The 25,095-nt window shown below is 46.7% G+C and overlaps 1 protein-coding gene across 8 annotated transcripts in view; it reads right to left on the bottom strand.

Moving 5' to 3' along the window:
* The window catches only part of LOC111841770 (neurexin-3a-like), a 288,495-nt gene that overhangs the window by 36,127 nt on the left and 227,273 nt on the right, over window positions 1–25,095 (bottom strand). For all 8 annotated transcript variants that reach the window (XM_072702664.1, XM_023807747.2, XM_023807754.2 and 5 more), the window contains 3 exons: window positions 19,571–19,739; window positions 3,093–3,179; window positions 1,384–1,691 (listed from right to left, as the gene is read on the bottom strand). In XM_072702664.1, the coding sequence (XP_072558765.1) occupies window positions 1,384–1,691; window positions 3,093–3,179; window positions 19,571–19,739 (564 nt within the window). The remainder of the gene's footprint in view (window positions 1–1,383; window positions 1,692–3,092; window positions 3,180–19,570; window positions 19,740–25,095) is intronic.

Below are 25,095 nucleotides of genomic sequence, written 5' to 3'. Positions count from 1 at the left end.
AATTCCAATCCTGAATGTGGTCGCGGCACCTGAACTGCAGACTCAGCCCCCGCCCCAAATCTTGAGACTGTTGACACACCGGTTATTCCAAACTGACACCAAAAAAAAAGGCAGTTATCTCTCAGCTCAGGACGGGCAGACACTGCTCCCGGAATGCGGCGCGGCCATCGGAAATCGCGGGATCGCATTAGGAAAAACAAAGACTGCGGTGGGAGCTCATCCGTCACGCTCGGGGGGGGGGGCGTCCCCGCAGGGCGACAGGCGCCGGCGGGCCACATGGCGACGCGTCAGGAGATCAGCAGAGAGTCCAAACGGTGTCAGAGCGGAGGCGCCGCCCAGACCTGAGTTATGACTTTAATATTACACACGCCAGGTCCATTTGTTCTTCAGCATCCACAGAAAGAAAATAAGAAAAAACCAACGGGCACTGTAATCATATTTCGCCGTGGCGCTGACATTTATTGGCTCACCGTCAATGTGTATTTGGAAAGCACTCGGTTTTACTGTCAAGAGCGTAGCTGCTCGTATGAGGAGCCAGAACCGACCCAGGGCTCGTCCGAAACCAGCAGGCACGCGTGGAAGATGAGGAAAACTGAACGCTGGTGTCAGACTGATGTTACACATTAGTGTGAGAGCAAATCACAGCAACAGTGAATGAATAAAGGGAAATAAAGGGACAGAGAGACTGAGAGATGTATGCTGGTCGATCTTTATCGATGTATCTGATGCCATTATTGAGTTGAGGCGAAGGTGCCATATTAACAGCAGAAAGATAAAATGTGGGGCATCTACTGCAGTCTCACCTTCCCAGGCAATGAAAAAAATGTAATTTAGCAGGAAAATGTGGACAAGAAAGCTGGACGTGGAGCCACAGCTGTAGGATGAGAGCATCACACGGGCGACGCACAGTGTCTGACTTCACCAGAGCTGCACAACACGCAAGTGGACATGTCCGCCTTGCACACTGCAGAGCGGCAAACAGACGGCGCCAGCGCCGGGACGGCGTGGGTTAGGCACTTATTTACGAAAGCGCCGCCGGCAACATGGAGGCGACGGGAGATGTGGAAGGTAAAGTCGCAGACTAATGAAGCCCTCTGAATGTAGGGCAGGATGCAGTGGGCTTTACGCTGGGCTGGTAAGGCACCATCTCCTGGCTCACAACCTCTGTCTCTCTCTGCCGCTCCTCCGAGGTGCCCGAAGAACTGACGTTCACACTGGCGGATATTTTATTTAAGTGATGTCGCTCGGGACGGGCTCAGAGCTGCAGAGGGTGACGACGGAGCCCATCCTGGGATTTCAGGCGCTGTTCTCACAGATAGTTTGTGACAGGATCTAGCAGCCCCCCCCCTCCCTGGGCTTTCCCAGCATTCCCAGCGCCAGTACCTGGATGGTGGGTGAGCTGCGTTGCTTGCGGGTGGTGGTGGTGGACAGTGTGGTGGTAGTCTCGATGAAGGTGGTGGACATCTCCGGCGGCAACGCGGTGGTGGTGGCAGCGCCCAGCACGGAGGGCACCTCGCCCACCAGGCGCACGCTGCCGTTGGTGCGGATGTTGCCGTTGCGCTCGGCCGCCATGGTCAGAACCTTCAGCCCGTTGTAATACAAGCCCGTCAGCTGGCCCTGGTAAGGCCGCCTACGGTCCGTGCCGCCTATCGTGATGGTCGCCTGGGTGTTGAAGATGGTCAGCTGCCGGCCTAGATGGGTGTGTGGGGGGCGGGGGGGGTGGAGAGCAGAAATAAAGAACTCAACTGGCCCTTGGGTAGCTGTCTCTGGGGGTGGCGCTCAGATCAGGTGTGCCTATTATTTCAACATATAAATCAAGCCCTTTTTATCAAGACTGTGAGATTTATTGCCGTTTTAATTGACAGGTGCACCTACAGGTTACATTTTGCCCCTAATGGGACCTTCAACTATTCACAAGCAAAGTGTCCGTGATTTGAGGTTTAATGATTCAATACGTTAGATGGGGGGCCTGCGGGCCGCAATAAAGCTGCCCTTATACGAGCCGTAATGGATGATTCTCATCAGGAGGTGCCTGCAGACCCCAGGGTGGGACAGGTCACAGCTTATGAGGTCTTTCTTTTTAATTATGATCGTGTCCGCAAAAGGGATTCGCAGAAACAAAGGAAAGGTCACGTCTGAAATTTCCCCCCCCCCATTAAAATGATACATTTGGCTCAGTTAAAAGAAAAAAAAATCAACACAGCTCAAATGTAGGACTGAAATTATTTTGGGGCTTCACAGATGAAATGTTATGGCAAGTGTTCTGGAGGAAAAAAGACTTTTTAATAATAGGTTATAGTACAAGTGGTTTTAGGTCAGTCACAAAAAGCATGTTTTTTCTCTTTTATTCTTGCCTTTATTAGTTATTTAAAATAACCGGCAGGACTGGTTCAGAAATTCCTAATAACTCATTTAAACACATGCATATATGCCAAAACACAGTGAGGCCATGCAGAGCTGAGCAGCCACTGAGTGCTTCTGTGCCTTTATGGGTATTATGAGCCGCGCCAGACCAGGCGAACAGCGTGTAGATGTGACAGGCCCCAGTGCTGGAGCTCCAGCTGTGTATTTAGGAAATACACATCACTGGTTACATGTTATGATATTTAAATGCATTTTATAATGAGATTATGTCTTACTTGAAATACGGAGGACCCTCGATCCACCCCCGTCAGGTAATAAATAATAAATATGAGGCAGTTTTACAAGAAACATACAAATGAATCAGGGACTAAACAATTACGTTTTGTGGCTTTTGGGTTTATGAAGAGAGTTAACAGAGACAGGTTTAGTCATGCTACAGAGGACATTTATACGAAATACCCGCTCATGCATTTCACGTTAAAACAGATGGGGGGGCGGGGGGGATTATGCACCAGTGCTTCCTACTAAAGAGAGCAACAGACAATCAAAACATAAAAGTCAAACAAAAAACGTGGATCCAAGACGAAACTGCGAACACAAAGAATCTTCAGTTTGATTTGCTGGGTTAAGTCATTTTAAAATTGTTTTTGCTTTTTTTTGAGTTAAGACAGTTAAAAATAAGCAAAGAAAAGGTAAAAATAGTAGTTTAGAAGTTTAACGGTGGTTACCTTTCTCCTGTAGCCACTCTTCTGGGCGGGTTTTTTTGAAAGTGATTTTCTTACTAGCTGTTTGAGAGCGCTCAGTGTCGCTGCCGCCTTTAAAGTTTAAGAAACAGCTTAAGACAGTCGTCAGTCGCAACAGAAACACTTCCCATTTAGACATTGTTTAAAACACGTTTAGCCACTTTTTTTATGAGGATTTATGACGTTTTTTCAATTCATTTTAATACCGAAAGGCATGATTCAAAAACACTAAGCACACAATCAATCAATGGTATCTTTTCGTGCAAAACCTGTAGCTTAGCCTAAAAGCCTTAACATGACATTTGGTCACTATGAATCTAAATGAACAGATAATGTATATTGCTGAAATAATTTTGTTAATGCTAATTCAATATCCATTAACATAAGGAAGAAAAAGCTATAATCATGCAGATATTTACAACATGTTCAATGACAAACTTGAATTAAAACTGATGTGGTTAAATTGCACTCAGTAATGGTCCAATGGACAGCAAAAAAAAAAATTCATTCCAAGAGAAAAATCAGTTCAATTGTGTTTTGGGAAAAGGAGAGAAGGGCAACTCACATTGGAACTCAAGCTAATTTGACACTCCAGTGAAAACCTGTATGAAATGACCTCAATGGAATGGCTTTATTGGAGGTTAAGATGCGAGCACTGAGGGATCTCTGAAGAGCTTGCAGAGTTAATGGCAGGGTTGAGAAACCACAAATTGATGCGTCCTAGTGGTAGGGAAGAGGTACAGTATGGCAACACGAGCGTGTGCTTTCCTTCCACGTGGGTTGACTATCAAGACTAAGAGCTGGGGTTTCTTGATGGAAGCACATGGCAGTGCATAACAACAGTTCTTAGAGAAAAACGCAACACCAAAAACACCGCCTTTCACAATCACGACGATTTCACCATTAGTGCGAATTTGTTTTGCCAGGTAGCAGTTATATCTTCAGACTGCAAAAAAAATGCTGAATACTGAGTGACACAAGAGCAAATGTAACCGTCTAGCTAGAAGCCAGGATGCTCTCAGACCAAGGACTTGATCCTGAAACCTCCTGTGTCAGAAATCCAATCCCATAAACACTGAACTCCCAGCTGATTGATAAACAGGTCGGGCTTCTCTAATACTATCAAAGCCCCAGTTTCAGACCCGACCGGGATCTGAGATGTATTTGCGATGGCTTGAATTTGTGGGGGGGTGGCCTTTGCAGTGCTTTAATAGCCATTTCACCTGTTTGACCCTCAATTCCTGATCCTCACTGTCAAACTACTAAACGTAAGCATAACACTGATCAGTAGTCACACACTGTATGAGGCATGGGTTTGGATCCCATGTCGGCCAAGGTCCTTAAAAACACCATCAGGAGTGACACTGGTACAGAGGAGCTCAGTGGGGTGAGGGTTGGAGAGCTGGCCTGGCAATGAGGTGTCCTTCAGAAAGTCACGTAGACCCATTTGCAGAAGACAGAGAGAGAGAGCCACTTCGGATAAGGGTAAGCGGATGAGGAGACGAGCTCTGCGTGAGGGCATACTGAGGGCTAACTCCGCGTGCCACTCCGAGGACATGCTAGATCAATCCCACGATTCCCAGAGCCCATAAAGCTGGAATTACATTATGGCAGATACTTGAAGTGCTCCTCGAGTTGTGAGAAACAAAGCCTGTTTTACAGTGTTTCATTTTGAGAAAGAAAGAGTACATTTATTGCTGGGCCTGAAATAGGTAGTCAAGTTCACACAAGAAGAGCTACGCAACATTTATTTTAATCTCATATACAGCTCTGGAAAAAATTAAGAGACCACAGCAAATTTTCCAGTTTCACTTATTTTTCAATTTATGCATATGTGCCTGAGTAAAATATACATATTTTTCCATCCCCAGCCTGGTTCTTCCCTGTTTGTCATTCATGAAGGGCTTCTTCCTTGCTTTTTGGGTCTTCAGTCCTGCTTCTAGGAGCCTGATATGAATTGTCCTATAAGTGCACTTCACACCACTTAATGTTTCCCTTTTCCTTTTGAAGGTCACTTGAGGTCATCCTCCAATATATGAGGCACTGCTAGATAAGTTGATGGTTATCTCTGGCACTAGAAAGTTGCTTCTGCCCTCTGTCTGCCTGGTTTCAGGTCGTTCCCAGTGTCTCCTGCTTCACCTGGTTCTTGTGTACTGCCGCCTTAGACATTTTGAGCCTGGAAGCAGCCTGCCTCACAGCATAGCCTTCTGCCAGGAAAACCAGGATTAAACCAGGATTTAAAAATGCAGATTTAAAAAAAATATAGAGAGGTCTCTTAATCTATTCCAGGGCTGAATATTGTATATTTCCAGAGAAATCAGAATGTACATTGTCCAAATGCAGTTTAGCATTGTTTAATTTTGTATTCCAAAGAGCAGCTGGAAGCTGGAAACAATAATGTGGGCTTAGCGGTGAGTGGGGCGGGGGGGGGTTCTGCGCTGGCCTCTTCAAAGACAGCGGGGTAGTGAGCACTGAGTAGGGGGGACCGAGGAGCAGGGTTAATCGACATGCAGCTGCAGAGCCTTTGATCTGCCCGGGCATGGCCTGTGGGGGACAGATATGCTTCTCTTTGAAGGCGTGGCAGTGCCGTGTGAAGGGGGTTCTTTTTTCGGGGGGGGGGGGTTTGGTATAGTGATATACCACCCCATCAGTAAATAAAGGCCCTGTGCAGCACACCTCGTAAGGAAAGGAAGGCCAAAATTCCCCATGATTCCCTGCTTGTTTGTTCACCACGAACGGCGACCAGAAGTGGCCCGGATGCCTAGGGTACGATTTTTCTGAGGACACGCTTAGCCATGGAGGGATATCGACCGCGCTACCTACCAAAACGCCCTCAGAAGCAGGCTGCTTGGATGGCAGCCATCCATCACACCAGTCATCGTCATGGCAACCCCTTGCCGTACCCCGCATACCGCTTTGACAGAGCAGCACCTCTGTTGATGCCGGGGGCCCTTTAAGGCCAGGTATGTGGCTACCACGCAACAAGAGGTGCAGCCAACTACAGGGCGCCACATGCCTAGAGGAGGATGATAGGCAGGCAGCCGGACCAATCAGATCCACTCTGGCCCAGCTACATCTCAGCAGATAAAGGATTCTATGGGGCTCCTTAATTAAGGGAATGAGGCTACGGAAGAGGGGGATTTTATAGAAGAGATACTCTTATTTGCTGTTTACTGTTGTTTTGGTTCGCAATCTGTGCACATTGGCTAATTGAAACCTCGTGATTTAGTGTTAAATTCCCCACGGCCGATGGTGAGGCAAGCAGGCCACAGCATGTCCCGAACACACATCCTGTAGCAAGAAACTGCTGATCATACAACCAGTTTAAGGGTTATTCAGTTATTCAGGTCAGCAGCCCTGCTGAGACTGATACACATGAGCGGGGGACACAAAACCACAGAGACAAATGCTGACTATGAGCCATAAACGAAAAATATGCAGGAGAGGCAGGACTGAACACAGGAACTACCTCTAGATGTCAGAACACTAAAGGGTAGGAGGTTATAGCTGCCCTTGTGGTGATCGGTGGCTTGTTGTGCCCCTTTCACATGGCACAAAGCCTCCGTAAACATGGCATGATGGGATGGCAGGTAGAACAAGTGTCCCTACCACCAGGAAAAGGCAGCAAGATCTAGCAATGGTGAGCCCTGCCATATTTGCAAATAGCAATCCATGTTCTGCTAATTAACATCACAGGCCATAATTATATGAACGACAAAACAATGGGGTCCAACCAATCTAGAGTTTTGAGAAATGGTGAAGTTCTGAGGAGGTGTATGACCAAAAAAACACAGAAGTAAAGATTAGTATGGTCAAATTATGAGAAACAAATTTCAGAAATTTCCGAAAGAGATGTTTTGCTCTTCTAAGAAAGAGTTTGATACAAAAACACCCATAAACTGAGGAAAGAGGGACTTTTCTAAATAAGAGTGCTTTAAATAACATTATACTCAAGTAGGTGTGGCCTTTGTGGGGCAGGATCATGTGATCAGGAAGAATATGCCAAACTTCTGTCACCTGTTACTTCTGCAGTATCTCCCAGGTAATCCAACCCAGACAGTGATGGCCATTCCTGTATTAAACCTGACTCATGTCAGAACCTCTACCCATTTTTGCTTGCCCTGCCGTTTCCATTAACTTCGTCTTCAGCAATACCCCAAATAAAACCCTGTTCTTTCCACCACTGCTGCGTGACGTGGTTCAGCTCACCATCCTGACTGAAGTGTTTCTAACTGGGACGTTTAGAGTTTAAGACTTAAGAGAGGAAATCACCCTGAAATGTTTGGGAGAATTAAGATATGAAGCATTTTAAGATGTCTACATCACTCTGCACACAAAGGTATGTCAAGAAAATTACGAAACATCAATAACCTCAGCAGCGGGGCGAGGGGTGGCTCCTGTTGATAAACTTGACAGAAAAAAACATAGCAAGGAATCAGGCCCCCATCTCTGCTTCCTCGTCTCATTAGAGAGCTATGGGGACTTAGGCTCCGCCCCTCACGGGGTCCAGTGTGCGGCGCCACGTTCCAGCTGTGCCCGCGGCTCAGGAGACTGTCATGCCAACAGGTTCACACATGGGCCGCTTTTATCGCTCATCTGGATGTCTGCACCCGTCCTGCTTAGCGGCGGGATTAGACCAGCCCCCCAACCAAAGCTTACCCCCACCCCAGGAGACATCGAAGGCCGGGAGATTTTGTTTTCGATATGAGTAATTGTATCAGGCTTGTTGAGTACGAGGCGATATATCCCGTCCCTGAGAAATCGTTGGCTCAGATCTTGACCGATAAGAAGTGGGACATTGGAAGTTGCCACGTATCCTTGTGGCCACAGAGGCTCAAGTGGACTTTGCTGGATGTGCCCAGCGGGATCGCTCGTACCGCGAGGCGTGTTAAACGTCTATGGGGTCATGGGTCAGCCTGCCTTAATACATAAACGAGAAGTGGGAAGCCGGCCAGTCGACTTCCTGACCTAACCGGAGGCTGTCCACAAGCTCAACTGCAATTTTTTTCCCCCACATAATACTTAGACACACCTCTCTGAATTGTATGAAGAGAGCAAACCCAGCAGGACTGGACTGCCAACCGGCCCTGGACTTCTTGTTTTTCCCAGCCTAAGCCTTTTTGGGTGCAGTTTTCCTTGCTATCATTTCCGCTTTTGAGCTTTTCGCATTAGTCCGTACTTATAATGCTGTCACAAAATCCCTTAACTGTGTTTGGGGAGGGTACAGTGCACTGCAGGGAACTGTATGGAATGTAACGCCATCGATACCCTGCACTGCAAACGACCTGCAAAGCTGCCATTCACACTAGGCACTGGGAGATTAACCAGGAGTAAAAACCTGCCCCCTACAGGATTTGGCCCGAATAAGTTAAGTGACCTCACCTGCATATGGGAGTCGAACCTCACACTGAACATCGCAGCCTCACGACATCGCTGATCTCAAGCCCCAACTGGACATGCTCATCCCATCCTTATTTCAGGAATCAGGCGGATGTTTGTTACAGGAAGCACAGGACAGGTGTTTCCATGAGTAACGTTGTGCTCAAATTTAATTACTGGAGAAGCCAGGCAAAAAGACAAAACAAAAACAGAAGAGAGAGCAGGCGGTGACTCGCAGATTTCCTTAGGCTGCTGTGTGTAGGGAAAAAAAAGATTACTGCATTTGCTCCTCTGTTATTGCATGGCACATCGATCGCACTTTTAAATACCTCAGAGGCTTCTCTTCACTGGTGTTTAAAGCCGACCTCCTCCTTCCTAGGCTGTGTGTGAGGAGGCCTTACATGCGACACGGCAGGCCAGAGCTGCTTTAAATGACCCGGCCTTCAGTTAAGCCAGGCCTCTTGGACTCTTAACCACGGTCTCTACCTTGATCAGATTTTAAAGCGACGGACACACCAAGAGCTCAAAACAATGCCTCACTGACTCATTAGTTCCCAGGCACAGAGTGTGGAATCTCTGTTCATACAAAAATGCACTCACATTTTTACTAACTAATTTAAAGAGATACCACAGGAATACCACAGTGGCAGGCATGCCTGCACAACTGCCTTGATGCCAAGCTATTCTTCCAGAACATGTTCCACTGCAATGATGGCAGATCTTGTGCATCCTCATTCTGACTCTGGCTTCCACAGCAGCCGCCTCAGCATCGTGGAAGGCTCTGGAAGGGGAACCCAGAGCTCCAGGCCATACCTTCAAAATCAGCTGAAATATGATCATCTCCAGCCAGCATTTCATTTTTAAAAAAAGCAAATTTCATCTCCAGTATGCTGCTTTGCCCTATAATGGACTGGCTTCTGCCTAATTCTACCAGCGATAAACTTCATGGCCTAACAACCCTGCACTAGACTGGAAGATGAAAAGGAGAGGCTGGAAGACCTTCATATCAGATTCAAGGGCTCACTGTCTATCGTCTCCCACAACACAGTGTTAGATATCTCTGAAGTATCTATAAATTATGAGTGATTATGACATCAATTTGAATTCATTTTAAACTGAATTAATGACATTAAATTATAGTATTTTGGAGCCCACAAGATCACCGCCTTAAGTATGAGAATAAAGTGAACCGGAATTAGATTTGATGTATAAATGAAACAGATTAAATTGCAAATCATCTAACAAACACTTCCCATGTTGTAACACATTTTTCATGCCATCAGAAACAAACTCCGCGTGTCACTGGCGCTGAGACGCCTTGTCTATCAAAACGCCATCAGAATGCTGGCATGTCGCAGACACCCAGGGGGATAGACACATTTGACAAGGAAATTAAGGCTCCCCGTGTAAGAGGAATGTGGCTAATGCGTGATCCCTGTGTCGAGAAGGGCGGTATCACGCATCGATCCTCAATGGTCGTTCATCATTACAAACAGAGCACACAAACATATGCCTTAGCAAAGAATGACATAGGGCACAGTGTACCAACAGGCCAGAAGGCACTGCCAGGGAACGCCTGAAGCGTGCCACCCTAGGCGGGGTATCCTTGGCCCCCTGGGATAAGCTGCAGGCTCACTGTCACCCTCTAGTAGGAGACGGACGGATGGATGGAGCAGCTGAAGACCTACACATCATACATTCTTGGCCTTCAATGTCCCATGTATTGTTCAGTGTTTGTCTCATTTTCAATCCATATCTTAGTGCTTTTTTTCCCCTTTATTCTCAGAGCTTCCAGTCGTGTTTATTTCAGGACGCGTCTTTCTGTCATTTCCAATCCAAATGCGATAGAGGAATACGCCGGCTTACGAGCAGAGCATAAGAGCGCGAACACGGCGGGACGCCAAAAGCCCCCTCCAACGGCCTGGGAAACGAGCGACGCAGCAGATTCTGATGCTGTGCCGCAAATGATGCGGGCAGGCAGGATGCGGCGGCTTGCAGCTCCGCACCGCTTCAAAGGCCTCGCGTCACTGGCTGTTTTACGGAGAGGAAGGCGTCTGTCTCTGCCTCACGTTCCCAGCAGAAGTGCTCGCCCACCAGCTGTTACGTACAGCAGTGAGTCACGCGAGTGGCCGCCAAACACTGCACGCACACACACCCGCTCCTGCCCCCTCCAAATTGGTGGGGGTGGGTGTGCGGTCGCAACGGCTAAATCGGGTGCCGCGATTAAAGATGCACCCTACATATAAACTAAGTTTTATCAAGCAGTTCGGCGTTTCAAGGAAAACCGTAAATAGCACACTGACTCATTCATATGTACGCAGATATTCTGCACTATTCCGTAAGTCGTAACACTGAAATCCACTCCACACTGTACCATGTCTTTGCTAAAGCATTGAACTGCCGTGAATATTTACAGGTGGAGGTGCTATGTGTCCTGATGCTCAGGGCCCATGTTCGGCTCAGTTGTGTGATTAAATGCTAAAATAAACAAAGGCATTTATACATTCCTTAAATTATTGCTTAATGTGTAAACTGTGGTTTGCAAAATACAGAAAGTTATAAATTATGTACAATGTAGATATAGTTTCCCATGGGCTCTCTGAATAAAATATAAATTATACATAATAATATCCTAAAATAAATACATATAACGTTAGTATAAAAGATGTAATAATGCACCTGTACCCTGGTATTGCAGCTCGCATTGTTTAAAGTCCCATCTAAACACCTCAAATTAAGCCTAACATCTGGGAATGGGAGTGAAAAAACAATGTGAGGTACTATAAATGTCTGCATATAAACACAAAACCACATTCAATAATTAGGTGCTTAAAGTGTTTTTTTTTTTAAATCATGCAGAAGTAGGTACTTTTAAGAATTACGGTTCTTTTAGAGAGATTAATCGGGATTTCTTGGATGGACCTGGAACAAATTATAATTTTCCCCATAAGAAATAAAGGAAATAGCTTCCCGATATTTGACTTTGAACTATAAAAGCCATTTCTAATAACCAACTGTAGATGGATAATAAGGTGAAATCTACCGCCAGCAGGCGCATGGGCAGTATGTACTGTCTACCATCAGTAGGCACCGGGGCAGTAAATACTGTCTACCGCCAGCAGGCGCATGGGCAGTATGTACTGTCTACCATCAGTAGGCGCCGGGGCAGTATGTACTGTCTACCATCAGTAGGCGCCGGGGCAGTACAGTATGTACTGTCTACCATCAGCAGGCACCGGGGCAGTATGTAATGTCTACCGTCAGTGTACACCGGGGCAGTAAATACTGTCTACTGCCAGCAGGCGCATGGGCAGTATGAACTGTCTACCATCAGTAGGCACCGGGGCAGTACAGTATGTACTGTCTACCATCAGCAGGCACCGGGGCAGTATGTAATGTCTACCGTCAGTGTACACCGGGGCAGTAAATACTGTCTACTGCCAGCAGGCGCATGGGCAGTATGTACTGTCTACCATCAGCAGGCACCGGGGCAGTATGTAATGTCTACCGTCAGTGTACACCGGGGCAGTAAATACTGTCTACTGCCAGCAGGCGCATGGGCAGTATGAACTGTCTACCATCAGTAGGCGCCGGGGCAGTATGTACTGTCTACCATCAGTAGGCGCCGGGGCAGTATGAACTGTCTACCATCAGTAGGCACCGGGGCAGTATGTACTGTCTACCATCAGTAGGCGCCGGGGCAGTATGTACTGTCTACCATCAGTAGGCGCCGGGGCAGTATGTACTGTCTACCATCAGTAGGCGCCGGGGCAGTATGTACTGTCTACCATCAGTAGGCGCCGGGGCAGTATGTACTGTCTACCATCAGTAGGCGCTGGGGCAGTATGTACTGTCTACCATCAGTAGGCGCCGGGGCAGTATGTACTGTCTACCATCAGCAGGCGCCTGGGCAGTATGAACTGTCTACCATCAGTAGGCACCGGGGCAGTATGTACTGTCTACCATCAGCAGGCGCCGGGGCAGTATGTACTGTCTACCGTCAGTAGGCACCGGGGCAGTATGTACTGTCTACCGTCAGCAGGCGCCTGGGCAATATGTGCTGTCTACCATCAGCAGGCATCTGGGGCAGTATGTAATGTCTACCGTCAGTAGGCATCTGGGCAATATGTACTGTCTACCGTCAGCAGGCACCTGGGCAGTATGTACTGTCTACCGTCAGTAGGCGCCGGGGCAGTATGTACTGTCTACCGTCAGCAGGCACCTGGGCTGTATGTACTGTCTACCGTCAGTAGGCGCCGGGGCAGTATGTACTGTCTACCGTCAGTAGGCACCTGGGCTGTATGTACTGTCTACCATCAGCGGGCACCAGGCCAATATGTACTGTCTACCATCAGCAGGCATCTGGCCAATATGTACTGTCTACCATCAACAGGCATCTGGGCAATATGTATTGTCTGCCGTCAGTAGGCGCCGGGGTAGTATGTACTGTCTACCATCAGCAGGCGCCTGGGTAGTATGTACTGTCTACCGTCAGTAGGCGCTGGGACAGTATGTACTGTGTACTGTCAGAAGGCACCCGGGCAGAAAAGCTCACTATAAACCTCAAATTTACACAGAGAGAGAAAAGTAAACAATGCAGAAAGAATAAAAAGCAATTTGCAGCGAACGGTAGTGAGCGCTGGTCAGTGCTGACAGCTAAGCCCTCCCTCAAACTGCTGCTCAGTAAAATCACTCAGCACATGCGCCTCAATCCCTGCTCTTGGCCCGAGGTCCCGAGGCTGGCGAGCTTCCTGTTCTCCCATCGCCCGTGGTTTGGTGTTAAACGCCGCGATCAGCTGAATTGTGCTGCTCTTGCTGTGAGGTTAAGCGGGCTCATCCCGGACCCCCCCCCCCACAGACAGGCGCCTCTGCCAGGTCGAATCCGACACCTTTCAGCCTGCTCAGAGAAGCAGCGGTGCAGCAGCGCCTTTGTCGTCTGCCAACAAATACAGCGACGGACATAAAAATAAATACGACAAGTTTTCTTATATAGTTTAATAGCTAAGATTTACCTTCCCTTCACCGCTGACTAGCTTTGCCTCATGCCCTGGCGAGGACACCGGCCTCCGCCAGACAGAAACTGTGTTTGACCGTCACGACACAGGACGCGTCCTTGGAAAAGACAAGACTAGAGACGAGAGGCTCTCAGCGCCCTCCGCCCCCCCCGCACAAGCGTCCGTCTTTCGAAGGGAAAAAAACGATGACTATGGCAGCAGTAGAGTGGAAGCACGTTAGACGCACTGCGAGAGTCTTGGCGGCAGGCCCCATCGTGACAGGCAGATACAAAAAACTACCCTTCAACCTGAATTCCAATGCCGGAGGCAATGAGAAGGGGGGGGGGGGGGGGTCGGGTGGCTGGTCCTATTCCAGCTCTCCCCAAACGCAGATTAGGACACCCCTATTACGGAAGGTCATTGAACAAGGACGCGTGGTGCTGCTCCATAGGCGGGCAGGCCTCACTGGCTGCATGTCCCTGCCATAAATAACCCCCACCCCCAAACCGCACTGTGGGTACGAAGAGGGTGGCCGATGAGGTAAGTGTGCCAGGCTGCCCACCGTGCCCGTTGACAGAGGAAGCGCAGACCCTGCGGCTACAGGCCGGTTGGCACTACAGGTGGCACGGTGCTGGCACACCGGGCTCTTTACCCGCAATACAGCCGTTACTTTTTCTCTCATTTCTTTTTCAGGTAACCATGGGAACTTAAGTAAATGTTTACGCCACAGGAACAAAAAAACACAGGATGCAAAATCAGCCATGCAGAGCAATTATCCTGGAAAGCTGCGGCCATTTTCTGCACCCCTAAAGGACGGTGCGGAAGTGGTTGCGGCACTCCAGAGCAGCCCATCGCCACGGCAACAAGGCCTCGCCATCCCTCAGAGAACAGAGACCCCTCCTCACCCGTCTGCCAGGGCAGCTCAGAGCTCGTTTTAACACCGGGGGGGGGGGGGGGGCTGCCAGGCTCAGCACGGCCAATCCACGCCGGCCGTGTGCAGACACTCTCGCACCTCAAGCAAACGGCTGCAACTGCATGCTGCCTTCATGCTATCGGGGGCTTAAATGCTGCCATCAAGAAATTCCAGCAACGGGGTGCTTTCGGCAAGATGGGTTCAACAAGAACCAAAATGATGGGGGGGGGGGGCAGAATGCCAGATCGTGCAGGGAAATGCATAATTTGGCCATTGTGTCTTGCAGGCAGGATAAAGGACTGCCTGATGTAATGGGGTTGGTGGGTGGGGTGGGGTGGGGGTAGAGGCCTATTCTGCTTTATCAGACAGCGGTCCGGGACACCTCCCGCGAAAAGAAACCCCCAAAATCGCCACCTGCAAGGAAAGATCAAGAAGCAGTTATTATACGCTGGAGTCAATTAGTAGCTTTGCGACCTGAGGAATTTCACGCGGAGCTCTCATCACGGCGCCTTCTGAAGAATCAATTCGATTTAAGCAGGTTCGGGGTGGGGGGGGGGGTGGAATGAGTCAGGGGCTCTGTTGCCACAGGGGAGGGGGAGCAGGGGCCGCGAGGCTGTTAATGACAGCACCCGGCAGCTCAGAAACACGCCGCACAGATGCTCTGCGCTGCTGGGTTCACCGGCAGCCGTGCAGCGCCTCATTCCACCCGCGCTTTGAAGTCCAGAATGTGGGGAGCCCTACGGATACCAGATTAACATCCATCTAACTGCCTGCCATGATGGCTCATCCAGTCAGGAACACCGTAATGGCGGGGGGGAAGATTAGAGGAAGATTACAGGAAGATTACGGTGTGGGGCAGACGTCCAGGCACACACACAGACACAGACACAGACACACAGACACACACAAGTTTGTAATTATATCTTTGTGGGGACTCTCCATTCATTTCTTTGGGGAAAACTCTAATCACAATATGACGACCTTAACCCCTACCCAGCCATAACCTTAACCATAAGTAACCAAACAAAATACGAGACTTTCAGCACTTTTAGTTTTTTGATTGCATTACAGATCTTTGATGAAAAATGTGGGCAATTTAGAACCACGAACAAGACTAACTAAGTAGAATAACACAGGGAAAGGACAGAATAACTGTTACTGTTGGAATCCATCCAGGCTGTACCCCAGCCTTGTACCCATACAACCCCCCCAGGCAAAACCACACTAAGCATTTAAAGGATGTATGGATGTACAAATGTCACCTATTGTGCCAAATATTAAATTTCAGGCAGTCCCTGGGATAAGAACGTCCAGCTTATGGACAGCTCACATGAACGGACTGCCATAAAGGTTATTACATTAAAAATATCAGTTAAATACAACGTTTAGTAAAAATGAAAGTGTGCACTACTTTGTGAAGCTCATGAAAACATTGAACAGCTTCAGCCATTCCACAGCTCAACATATAGTACAGTATCATATGAAGTTACTTGTATTACTGTATTATTATTATTATTATCATATACTTTGTTATTACAGTTCCAATGTACCTACAAATCCTGCTTAAAGACAGACATAGGGAACGGATCTCGTTCGTAACCTGGGACTGCCTGTATTATTATAGTTATTACATTACAAATTTCACCAAATAAATGTACAATCTCAGTAATCTCAGGTCTAAGCACAAGTCACCTGAGAGAATCAGGTTACTTAAGAGACCATGTATCCTTCATTTCCACATGTCATAGGGGTGAAAAAGGATTACCTTCATTCAACTGCCAAAAAAATCCAAAATATCCCAGTGTGCTGCCCTGTCTGTGTAAGGATTACCGACCGTATCGTCTGTAAGAGGCCCCCGAATGTGACAATTTGAAGCTGAGGGGGGAGTGGGAGACTCCGTTTGGCGCACGTGCACGCAAAAAGACATGTCGATGGAGAGATTGCTCCTAAAAGGACCGATCATCAGAGCTAGTCGCCCGTTCCGAGAGACTGCTTACCCGCGTTAATCAGCAGCTGAAATCATACCCCACTCAGCTCTCACACAGCACGTGGAAAAGAAGAACCCCACTGTGTACCTATCAATAATAAATCACGATGAAGTATAATTGAAAAAATTAAATCACCTGATGTTTCAGTATTGGGTCCTCCTTTGGCGTTTAATCATGGAGTATTGAACAAACTTTACTCTAAACACAAATTCCACTAGAAGATGTACTTAATAATTAGAGGGGAGCTTTGCCCAGAACACATTCAAACATTTTTAACCTGGGTTTCACTGCCCTGCCATTAAAAAGCCGATGACAGGCATTTAAAATCAGCCCAACTGAGGCGACTTCCTCCAGCGCCCTAACAAAAAACCTTTCATAGCTGGTAATTTGTTGTGGAGAAGGTCTCGCTTTCAGTTCACACTGAAAATAGATACAAATATCTGTGCAAAAAAAAAAACATTGATTAATTTCTTGCATCCTTATGCACAAGTATAAGATTCTGGCTTCTGGAAAGTTCATCAAGTGGCTGAAATGTTTGGTGTGCTTGATAAATGCAGCAGACGCCTACATTTATAGTGGGTAGTAATTGTGTTTGGGGTTCACACAGGGCTGTACGTATTTACTAATACGACAATGAGTTAATGTGGACGGTGCTTTCGAGTGAAAATGAAGTATAAGCCTGTTGCTGCCGCAGTTACAAACACACAGATATTTATCTCACTTAATTAACAAGGCAATCTGTTCAGAAGAAAACTTGGAAGGGAACTAGATGAAATAGTCACAGAATAAGACAAAAATACTGTTTGGGGGGAGGACTATTCTCACTTTTTTTGTTCCAATGCCGTTTGAAATATGCTAATATAACAACCGGCGTGTGAAAACTGTTAAACAATAGATGCAGTGTGGGCGCCTGCCTGCGTGGTGAAGCCCGTACACATCGCCTTTCTGTACACTGCAGTGCTGAGTCATTATGGCCCATAAAAAATCATACCGTTTCAATCCCTCGCAGCCACTTCCTCAACAGGTGCTCATCCCCAGTCATTCTACACAAGCATTCAGGGGGTAAATTCCGGAAGAGTGAAAAATCTAAATCATTCTGAAGTAGGGGAATGTTCTACTGATGTGTGTAAAACTTCTGGGAAAATATACATAGTCAGGAATGCAACAAAGAAATGTATAAAATGATCCATACTTATATTTTCACTCATTTTTCTATATAACAATGAGATCCCCTTTGGGATCAATACAGGATATCTTATGTAGATGCAAAATTTGCCAGAATCCTTGCTAATCGTGACACGTATTAACCAACGGGGGACTTTCAGTGAAATATTTTAATACAGCTTAAATCCAAAGATTGCATTTTATTATAGAGCTTAGACCAAAGTATAAGGAAACTAATTTCACTACATCAAAATGCATTCAGGGGATTGTGGTAATAAGCCATCCTCTGATGCAGTCCCCTACCAGCACCAGCCTAATTATATGTTACCTGAATAATATGGGTTTGTACTGCTCTGCTGCTGATCCCGAACCAGCAGCTCTGATGCCTTGCCCTGCTGCAGAGACGCGTCTGCGTCCATGCATGCAGCATCCCTTTACTACTAAAAGTCCCTTGGTAATGAATAAATATGCATAAGCCCTTTGAAGCCATATTATGAGTCATACTAATGGCAACAAATGAGAGCTGAGATTTGCGGCTCATCTGTGTCCCCGAGCTACTCTCTGTGTGAGTCCCCCGTGCAAACGTGCGAGCGTGAGCGTGCACATGCGTCCGAGCCACGTGGTGGAAGACCTGGTGCAGCTCCTGTGCACGCCTTGGAGAGCAAGGGCCATGCTATAATTGTTGTTACCTTAAAAGCACCCAGAGCAGGCCAGCTGCAGCGGCCTAGCGGGACGGCAGGCCAGTCGGTCACTGTGATGCTCATCCCCTAGCAGTGCATTGCTATGGTAACCTTCCTGCCTCCATAGTGCTCCTTCCTCTACACCACATCTCTTCTGCTCTATCCAGGGCTCCGACCGTCCTTTCCTTATCCATCTGAGCTGGAGCACTGCCACTTCATTCACACGTTATCAGCCCTAGTAATTTATTTGCTCATTACTGAAGCACTACAGCTTCATTAACTCGGCCCCCACAGCCACGCTGGGTTATTCACTTGATGGTGCACAGGGGACCTGAATCGCAGAGGGGCTTGCTTCCCTCATGTCGTCCCCGTCACCAGCGTAGCAGCTTCTCCCGCATTCATTCAGCGTTACCGTGACGCTGCAGCTTCCATTACCATAGCAGCTGATTTATTTACTTGTCCTGCAGCACCATGAGATACTTGCTTCCTCTCCCTGCTTTTTCAAAGGCAGCTCTGATTCATAATTATCGTCATTCGGCTTATTACTGTAGTAAATGAATAATAAAATCGATAATTAGGACTGCCCCCTGCCATCTGACAAACTCGATCGATGCAGGCACGATGTGTCACTTAACCCTCGTCGATTCCTCATCGGCTGCCTCGGCAGCTCGAGGTCCGTGATTTCATGGCCAACACGTGAGCGCCGTCAGCCTACAGAGAGACTCGCCGGGCTGAAGCAGGAACGGGCTGTAGAACGCAGACTTGATAAGGTAAGGCAGAGGGGAAACGGTGCAGATGCCATGATCTGGGGAGTTCATGGGAACGTGGCAGGGCCCATCCGCCGGCCACACCACACACTTGCGGTGCCCGGACAGTAAGGGGGGAGGCGTGTTTCACAGGAGCTCTGTATACTCCTATGCCTATCATTTCCTTTTATAAAAAACAGAAACGGCCAGATGTCCCCCATTTACATTTCCCGCAAGACGGTGACGCTCTCCTGGCTGGCCCTGGCTTCGTACACGGCGCAGGTGTTCCTTGCTCCATCTAAATTTTGCCCGCGTGCGAAAACCTCAGGGGTGATAAAAACAACATGTGTGGTGGTGATTGCCGGCTTAATACAGGTTTTCACTTTTGAGCACTTCTCTCCCCAGCGCGGCCGCACAAAGACATGAGCTAAGTATATTAGCTTAACATCTGTTTGTGCTTAAGCAAATTGGAGCGAGCGGCGCGCCACAGAACAAAGCGCACTCTCTTTTTCCCCTCATCATTAGCCGCTACCAGGAATACTTTTGCCGTCCAGTGGGCCTTTGAGTGGCGAGCTCACCGGCGAATAGCTGCGTCTCACCTGTGGGGAAATGCTCATTGATTGGCCAGTTGTCCACCTGCAGGGTGGCGTTGCCTCCGTTCCGCACGAAACGGGCCACGTGATACTTCCCGTCGTTCACCGGACTCGATTCCCGCACGCTGATGTCCACTGTTCCGATGTTGAAGGTGACGCCAATCTTGCCTTGTTCCTAGAAAGAAGTAAAGGAGAAAAAAAACAGAATTAAATGGTATATTTAACAGTCCCCCATTTTCCGAAGGTCCTCCAGTAACTTTTGACTACTGAGCCACTTAAATTTCACATCTTACTTTCAAGCACAAAATGGCAGTAACCTTTGAGTAACCTCTCTCTTCAACACTCTGACAGGCTTTTGAATAATATGCGAAGCTGAAACATTCTGATAAACCTGTTCTTTTCATAAAAATAATTTACCACCTATCGCCCTCCATTTACGCAGCAAAGAATCTGCCTCATTGATCTACATAATGCCAGAGAGGAGCACAGAATGAAGACCATTAAAAATGTGAGATAAAGGAGATTAATGCAGGCCACTGGCAGGGCTGTGTGAGTGGGGAACGCCAAACGTGCGTCGGTACTCTGCCTACCCCTCGTCTGAGTGAAGCTGATGTGAGCATGGCTGAATGAGGGACAAGAGTCTGGATTCCGTTGGAATGTGTTAGATTCAAACTACGGCAAGCCACAAATGCCAAAAAGGACACATTATCAATATGATAAAAAATATTGTTGCAAATATATTTCTTGTTCAGCTGATACTTTCATTCAAATTTACTTGCAATTTTACCCATTTACTGCATACAGAGAAGTGTACAAACCGAACAAAAAATAGCACAGCCCATAAGGATACTATAGGGTCATCAGGGAATTGAACCAGCAACCTTCAGGTTGTTAGTCAATTTCATAAACCACCACGCCACAAAAATGTGTCGGCTTGTTTCTAATATATTTGGGAGGCACAGTGGAAAAAACGGCAGTCGCCGTGACACCCCAGAAATCTGCTGTGGTCGGGGGCTGAAAGCGCTTGGCCGGCTTCGCTCCATAAACAGACGTCAAAATCAATTTCCTCAGGCGAGCCAGTCGACACGCATAATCGTCTGAAGCGAAGCCCGGCCAGTGGTCCAAGACCAAGCGAAAGCCAGGGAAGCAGCTTTCGCCTAAAAGAGGAGAGTGGTGAAATAATCCAGTTTATTTACTGCAAATAAATTCCAAATTAAACACTCCTAAAGGTCAGCAATGATGATAAAATATAATTCACAGAACCATCTAAGGGGAGTTTGTGTACGCCTCAAGCTTTTCAATTTTAATAGTAAAAAAACAACAAAAATAAATCTCTTAAGTTGAGAATTAATTAATATCAGACTGACATGCCACACCCAATGGGTACAAACAGAAGAGAACTTTACGAATTTGGTCCCTGTACCCGGTGCAAAAACACGTTAGAACTAAATTGGTTTACGAAATGTGAGTGGAAGGTTCTCCATAATATCACTGCATTCGAAGGCAAGACAAAAAAGGTGAAATAACATAAGGAAGGCCACCCCATTACTCATTTTCAGTGATTATTTGTTTTCACCCAGAGGCGACTGCAAACGAATTCCCAGAGTTCCCTGCTGAATAACTGCATACAAGAGTTTGAACGGTTAAGAACAGAGTCCATGTGATTTTGATGCCTGATGACTTCACATTCTGGATTTATTGTGTCTGTCTATTCCTAAAGCCTTAGGGACTTTAGGTAACTATTATAGCCATTATAATCTTACCATGGCTATTACTCAGATCTTTCACAAATTAATCAAAGTCCCCTTAATATTCCTATAAAAAAATTATACACAATAGAAACCCTATGTAACTCTACACACGATGCACAAAGATAAACTGTGTTGAATTAAATTAGAATGAGAATTTCATCAACCTTTTTTGTTGGGAAAACACATACTTTATATCTGTTAAGATTAATCGTATAAGCCTTACCTGAGTACAGCAGACACAGTTTTGCCTCTGGTCGTTTGCAACTTTGGGTTAAGTTATCCAAAATCAAACTTGGGTTGGGGTTTATGGTATTTGCCAGGGTTTAAGTCCAGAATTTAAACCACAGCATATAAAAAATTCACCAGCTATAGCTTCCAAAATCCCCCTACACTCGATCAATAAGCACTCATCCATCCATTCTCCATCTGCTTATCTGGTACAGTGTCATGGGTTAGGGTGGTGGGGGGGGGGAGCCGACCACAGATAATATGGGGCAATTCAGAGATACCAGGAAAGCGAAGTGCATGTCTTAGGACTCGGAAAAGGGGCAGGAGAACCCACATACAGGGCAATATTCCTATTTAAACGGCACGGACTAGCCATCAGGAAGTTCAGGAATCTTCTTGTGAGGGCTGGTCTTTCCTCCCCAACCAGGGGTGCCCAACCGGTCAATCAATCTTGGGACCTTTCCAGGTTGAGTGTAGTAGTTCATTAGTGGATAATGCTTTATTTCATCATTGGTGACCAATCGGTTGATTGTGACTGGCAAAATATACCAATGGGATCCCCCTGGTCCCCCCCCCCAACTCCCATGCTATTAGGGGGAAGATGGTGGCACAGGAGGTAGTGCTATCGTTCGGCAACCAGAGGGTTGCCGGTTCAAGCCCTGCTTCCTCCTGACCCCATCAAAGTGTCCTTGAGCAAGACACTGAACCCCAAATTGCTCCCAGTGTGCAAGTTGGTGCCTTGCATGGCAGCCTCCGCCACTGGTGTGTGAATGTGAGGCATGTATTGTAAAGCGCTTTGAGTACTCGTAGGAGTAGAAAAGTGCTATATAAATGCAGTCCATTTACCATTATTTGTTGACAGACCACTCCCACTATAAAACCATGTAAAGTGAACTGGAAATTACCAATGTAAGTTACTTGTCCACCATAAACTGGGCATTAAGGGTCAAACCTTGTCTAGGTGCTAACCATCACACTGGGGTTTGGGGGTCTCTTATCTGGAATGCCCCAGGAATTAAGGGTCTCAAACTCTATGTCTTATGATATATAAGCCTCACTCAAACTAGAGGATAGGCGGGATATCTCTGATTTCCACCAATCAGCTCTTCAAATGGAAAAAAGAGTCTTGGAATCAGCCAATAAAACCATTTAGGAATTCAATATTTTCTCTGTAAATAAAACCACTGTCAATATTGAAGTGCTGGCTTTAGACATTCAATTTGTGTCTGCACTGCATAACTGTAAGGATGATGGACTGGGGCAAAATATTTAATATATAATAATAAATAATAACTTAATAATAAATAAATAATAACTTAATAAAAAAGGAATAAAAAACAATAATCCAGCTTGTTTGGATGAGTATTATAGAAACAGCACCGTTAATTTAAAACTAAGTAGCTACTTCATAAAGCTCAGACAAAAACGTGGCAAAGCAGATGTCTGGTAAACGAACCTCAATTCCTGTTATCTACCCTCCGCCGTGCCCCAGTCAAAAGTGGCCGAGCTTGGGGTCATTTTTCACAGCAACCCTGTGCACTTGCACGCCGTGCCCCAGCTGCCCCCACCCCACAGTGAACCAAAGCAGAAGGGGGACATCACAGCCTTGCACTCTTTCACCTATTAAACACTACAAGAAGTGCATATAATAGTAAGACAATATCCTAATGCAGGAATACCATGATTATTTCACATTTCTTGAGAAAAATCCAAGTTGCTATTGAGTGCATTCTCCGTCCATCCATCCATCCATCCATCCATCCATCCATCTTCAGTAACTGCTTATCCAGTTCAGGCTTCCCGGGAGTCCGGAGGCTGTCCTGGCAGCACGGAACAACCCAGGATGGGCCATCAACACCATCACAGGGCAGAGTGGCTCATGTGCAATGCTGCACACTCTATAAACGCCATGTTGCATCAAACAGCTTGCTTCATTTATTTATATATCTATCAATTTATTTATTTTGCCCACCGGTCTCCACTAGCAGCCAGATTATCGTGCCTCGGTGGCTTCGCAAGGTGATTGACGTTTCCAATTACTTTTTATTAGCCAGTCACTCACGGGGTGGGAGAGAACTTCATTGTGCGAGATGTTCCAACAAGAAAATTGCTATGCGGTTAAAAAAAAAAAAAAACTGAAAAAAGCAAACACTGTTTCTCTCAAGTAGATAACAGCACTCCATTACGTGCTGAAAAAACAAAGGAGCAGAGAACGAGCGACGCCCTTCCCGCTAATGCCACAGTGAAGCGGGAAGCGGCGTGTTTGCCATAAGCGTCCTTCTGCTTGTTCTCCACTCACACACCTGCCTGGGTTCAATTCGCCAGGAAGGACTTTCCTTTCTTTTTTTTTATACTTAAGTCATTCCATTTCAGAAAGACGGATCGTTATTTGAGAAATGGGAATCAGAAAGGTCTCCAGACAGAGGGGCAAAGTGAACTGGAGGACAATTTGAATCGGTCGCAAAGCCTGCCGAGATTGAAGCCTTTCTGTTCCCGTTCTCACATGGCGTGGACACTGACAGCGTTGCATTTAAGCTTAATTTCAGTCGTATCAATCCATCTTGATTAGCGGTTTTCCATGGCAGCTGGCAATCATTGTAGATGTCACCATGACCATCGTGTCACCAAATTTAATGGCACTGACATTAAAAAAAGTCATACCGTACCCACCGAAATCCCGGCAGCTCAATGGACATATGTGTTAGCAGGGGGTGAAGTAGACTCAGGGCTGAGGTTCTGGTGTGATTTCGCTTGCATTTTGACACGTCTATCATACAGTGCTGGGTCCAGAAGAAAATCTGAAATGAGTGAGCGGGCAGCAGCCATGTGGAAGCCGTAGACTGATTGGCCTCCATCTGAAGGTGTGCATGATTAATTTGAGGCTGCTATGCACCGCTGTAAGCCCAAGTCTACTGTCATGTTTGATTACAGTCTTTAATACGGTGGATGACAGTTAAGATATCATTGCTGTCCATGGAAAAGCATGTATCTCTAAAAATCCATTAATTTGAGAGTGTGAGAAAACATATTTTCTCAGAAACTACTTTACAAAATATACATACTGTAATGAGACGCCCTTAGCACTACAAATTGAAATCTGTCTATACAAAGACAGTCAGTAAACGAATCTTGCTTTATTGTCACAACTAACGTTACACCTAACGATGTTAACTAGCTAGCTACCTGGCTATCAATGGTGTTGACTAGTACAAAGCTAAAGTTAGTAAAACGTTATCAGTAAACGGAGGAGAATGGGTATATTCCATCTATAGTAAAAAAAAGTCACAATCATTACCAAATGGTCATATGTGGTTTCCATTGGACACGGGCGATATTTCAGTGTGTGTCATAATGCAATGGCTGGCATCTTTACCACTGTACCACTAAATCCTGAACCTGACCAATATACAGCTCTGGAAAAAATAAGCATTTTTAAATCCTGGTTTAATCCTGGTCCTGCACACTGCGAGGCAGGCTGATTCCAGGCTCACAGTTTCTAAGACAGCAGTGCACAAGGACAAGATTAAGCAGGAGACACTGGGAACGACCAAA

The sequence above is a fragment of the Paramormyrops kingsleyae genome, chromosome 19, assembly GCF_048594095.1.
Source record: "Paramormyrops kingsleyae isolate MSU_618 chromosome 19, PKINGS_0.4, whole genome shotgun sequence".
In the NCBI taxonomy this organism is placed as follows: domain Eukaryota; kingdom Metazoa; phylum Chordata; class Actinopteri; order Osteoglossiformes; family Mormyridae; genus Paramormyrops; species Paramormyrops kingsleyae.
This window is presented reverse-complemented; position numbering and strand designations above follow the sequence as displayed.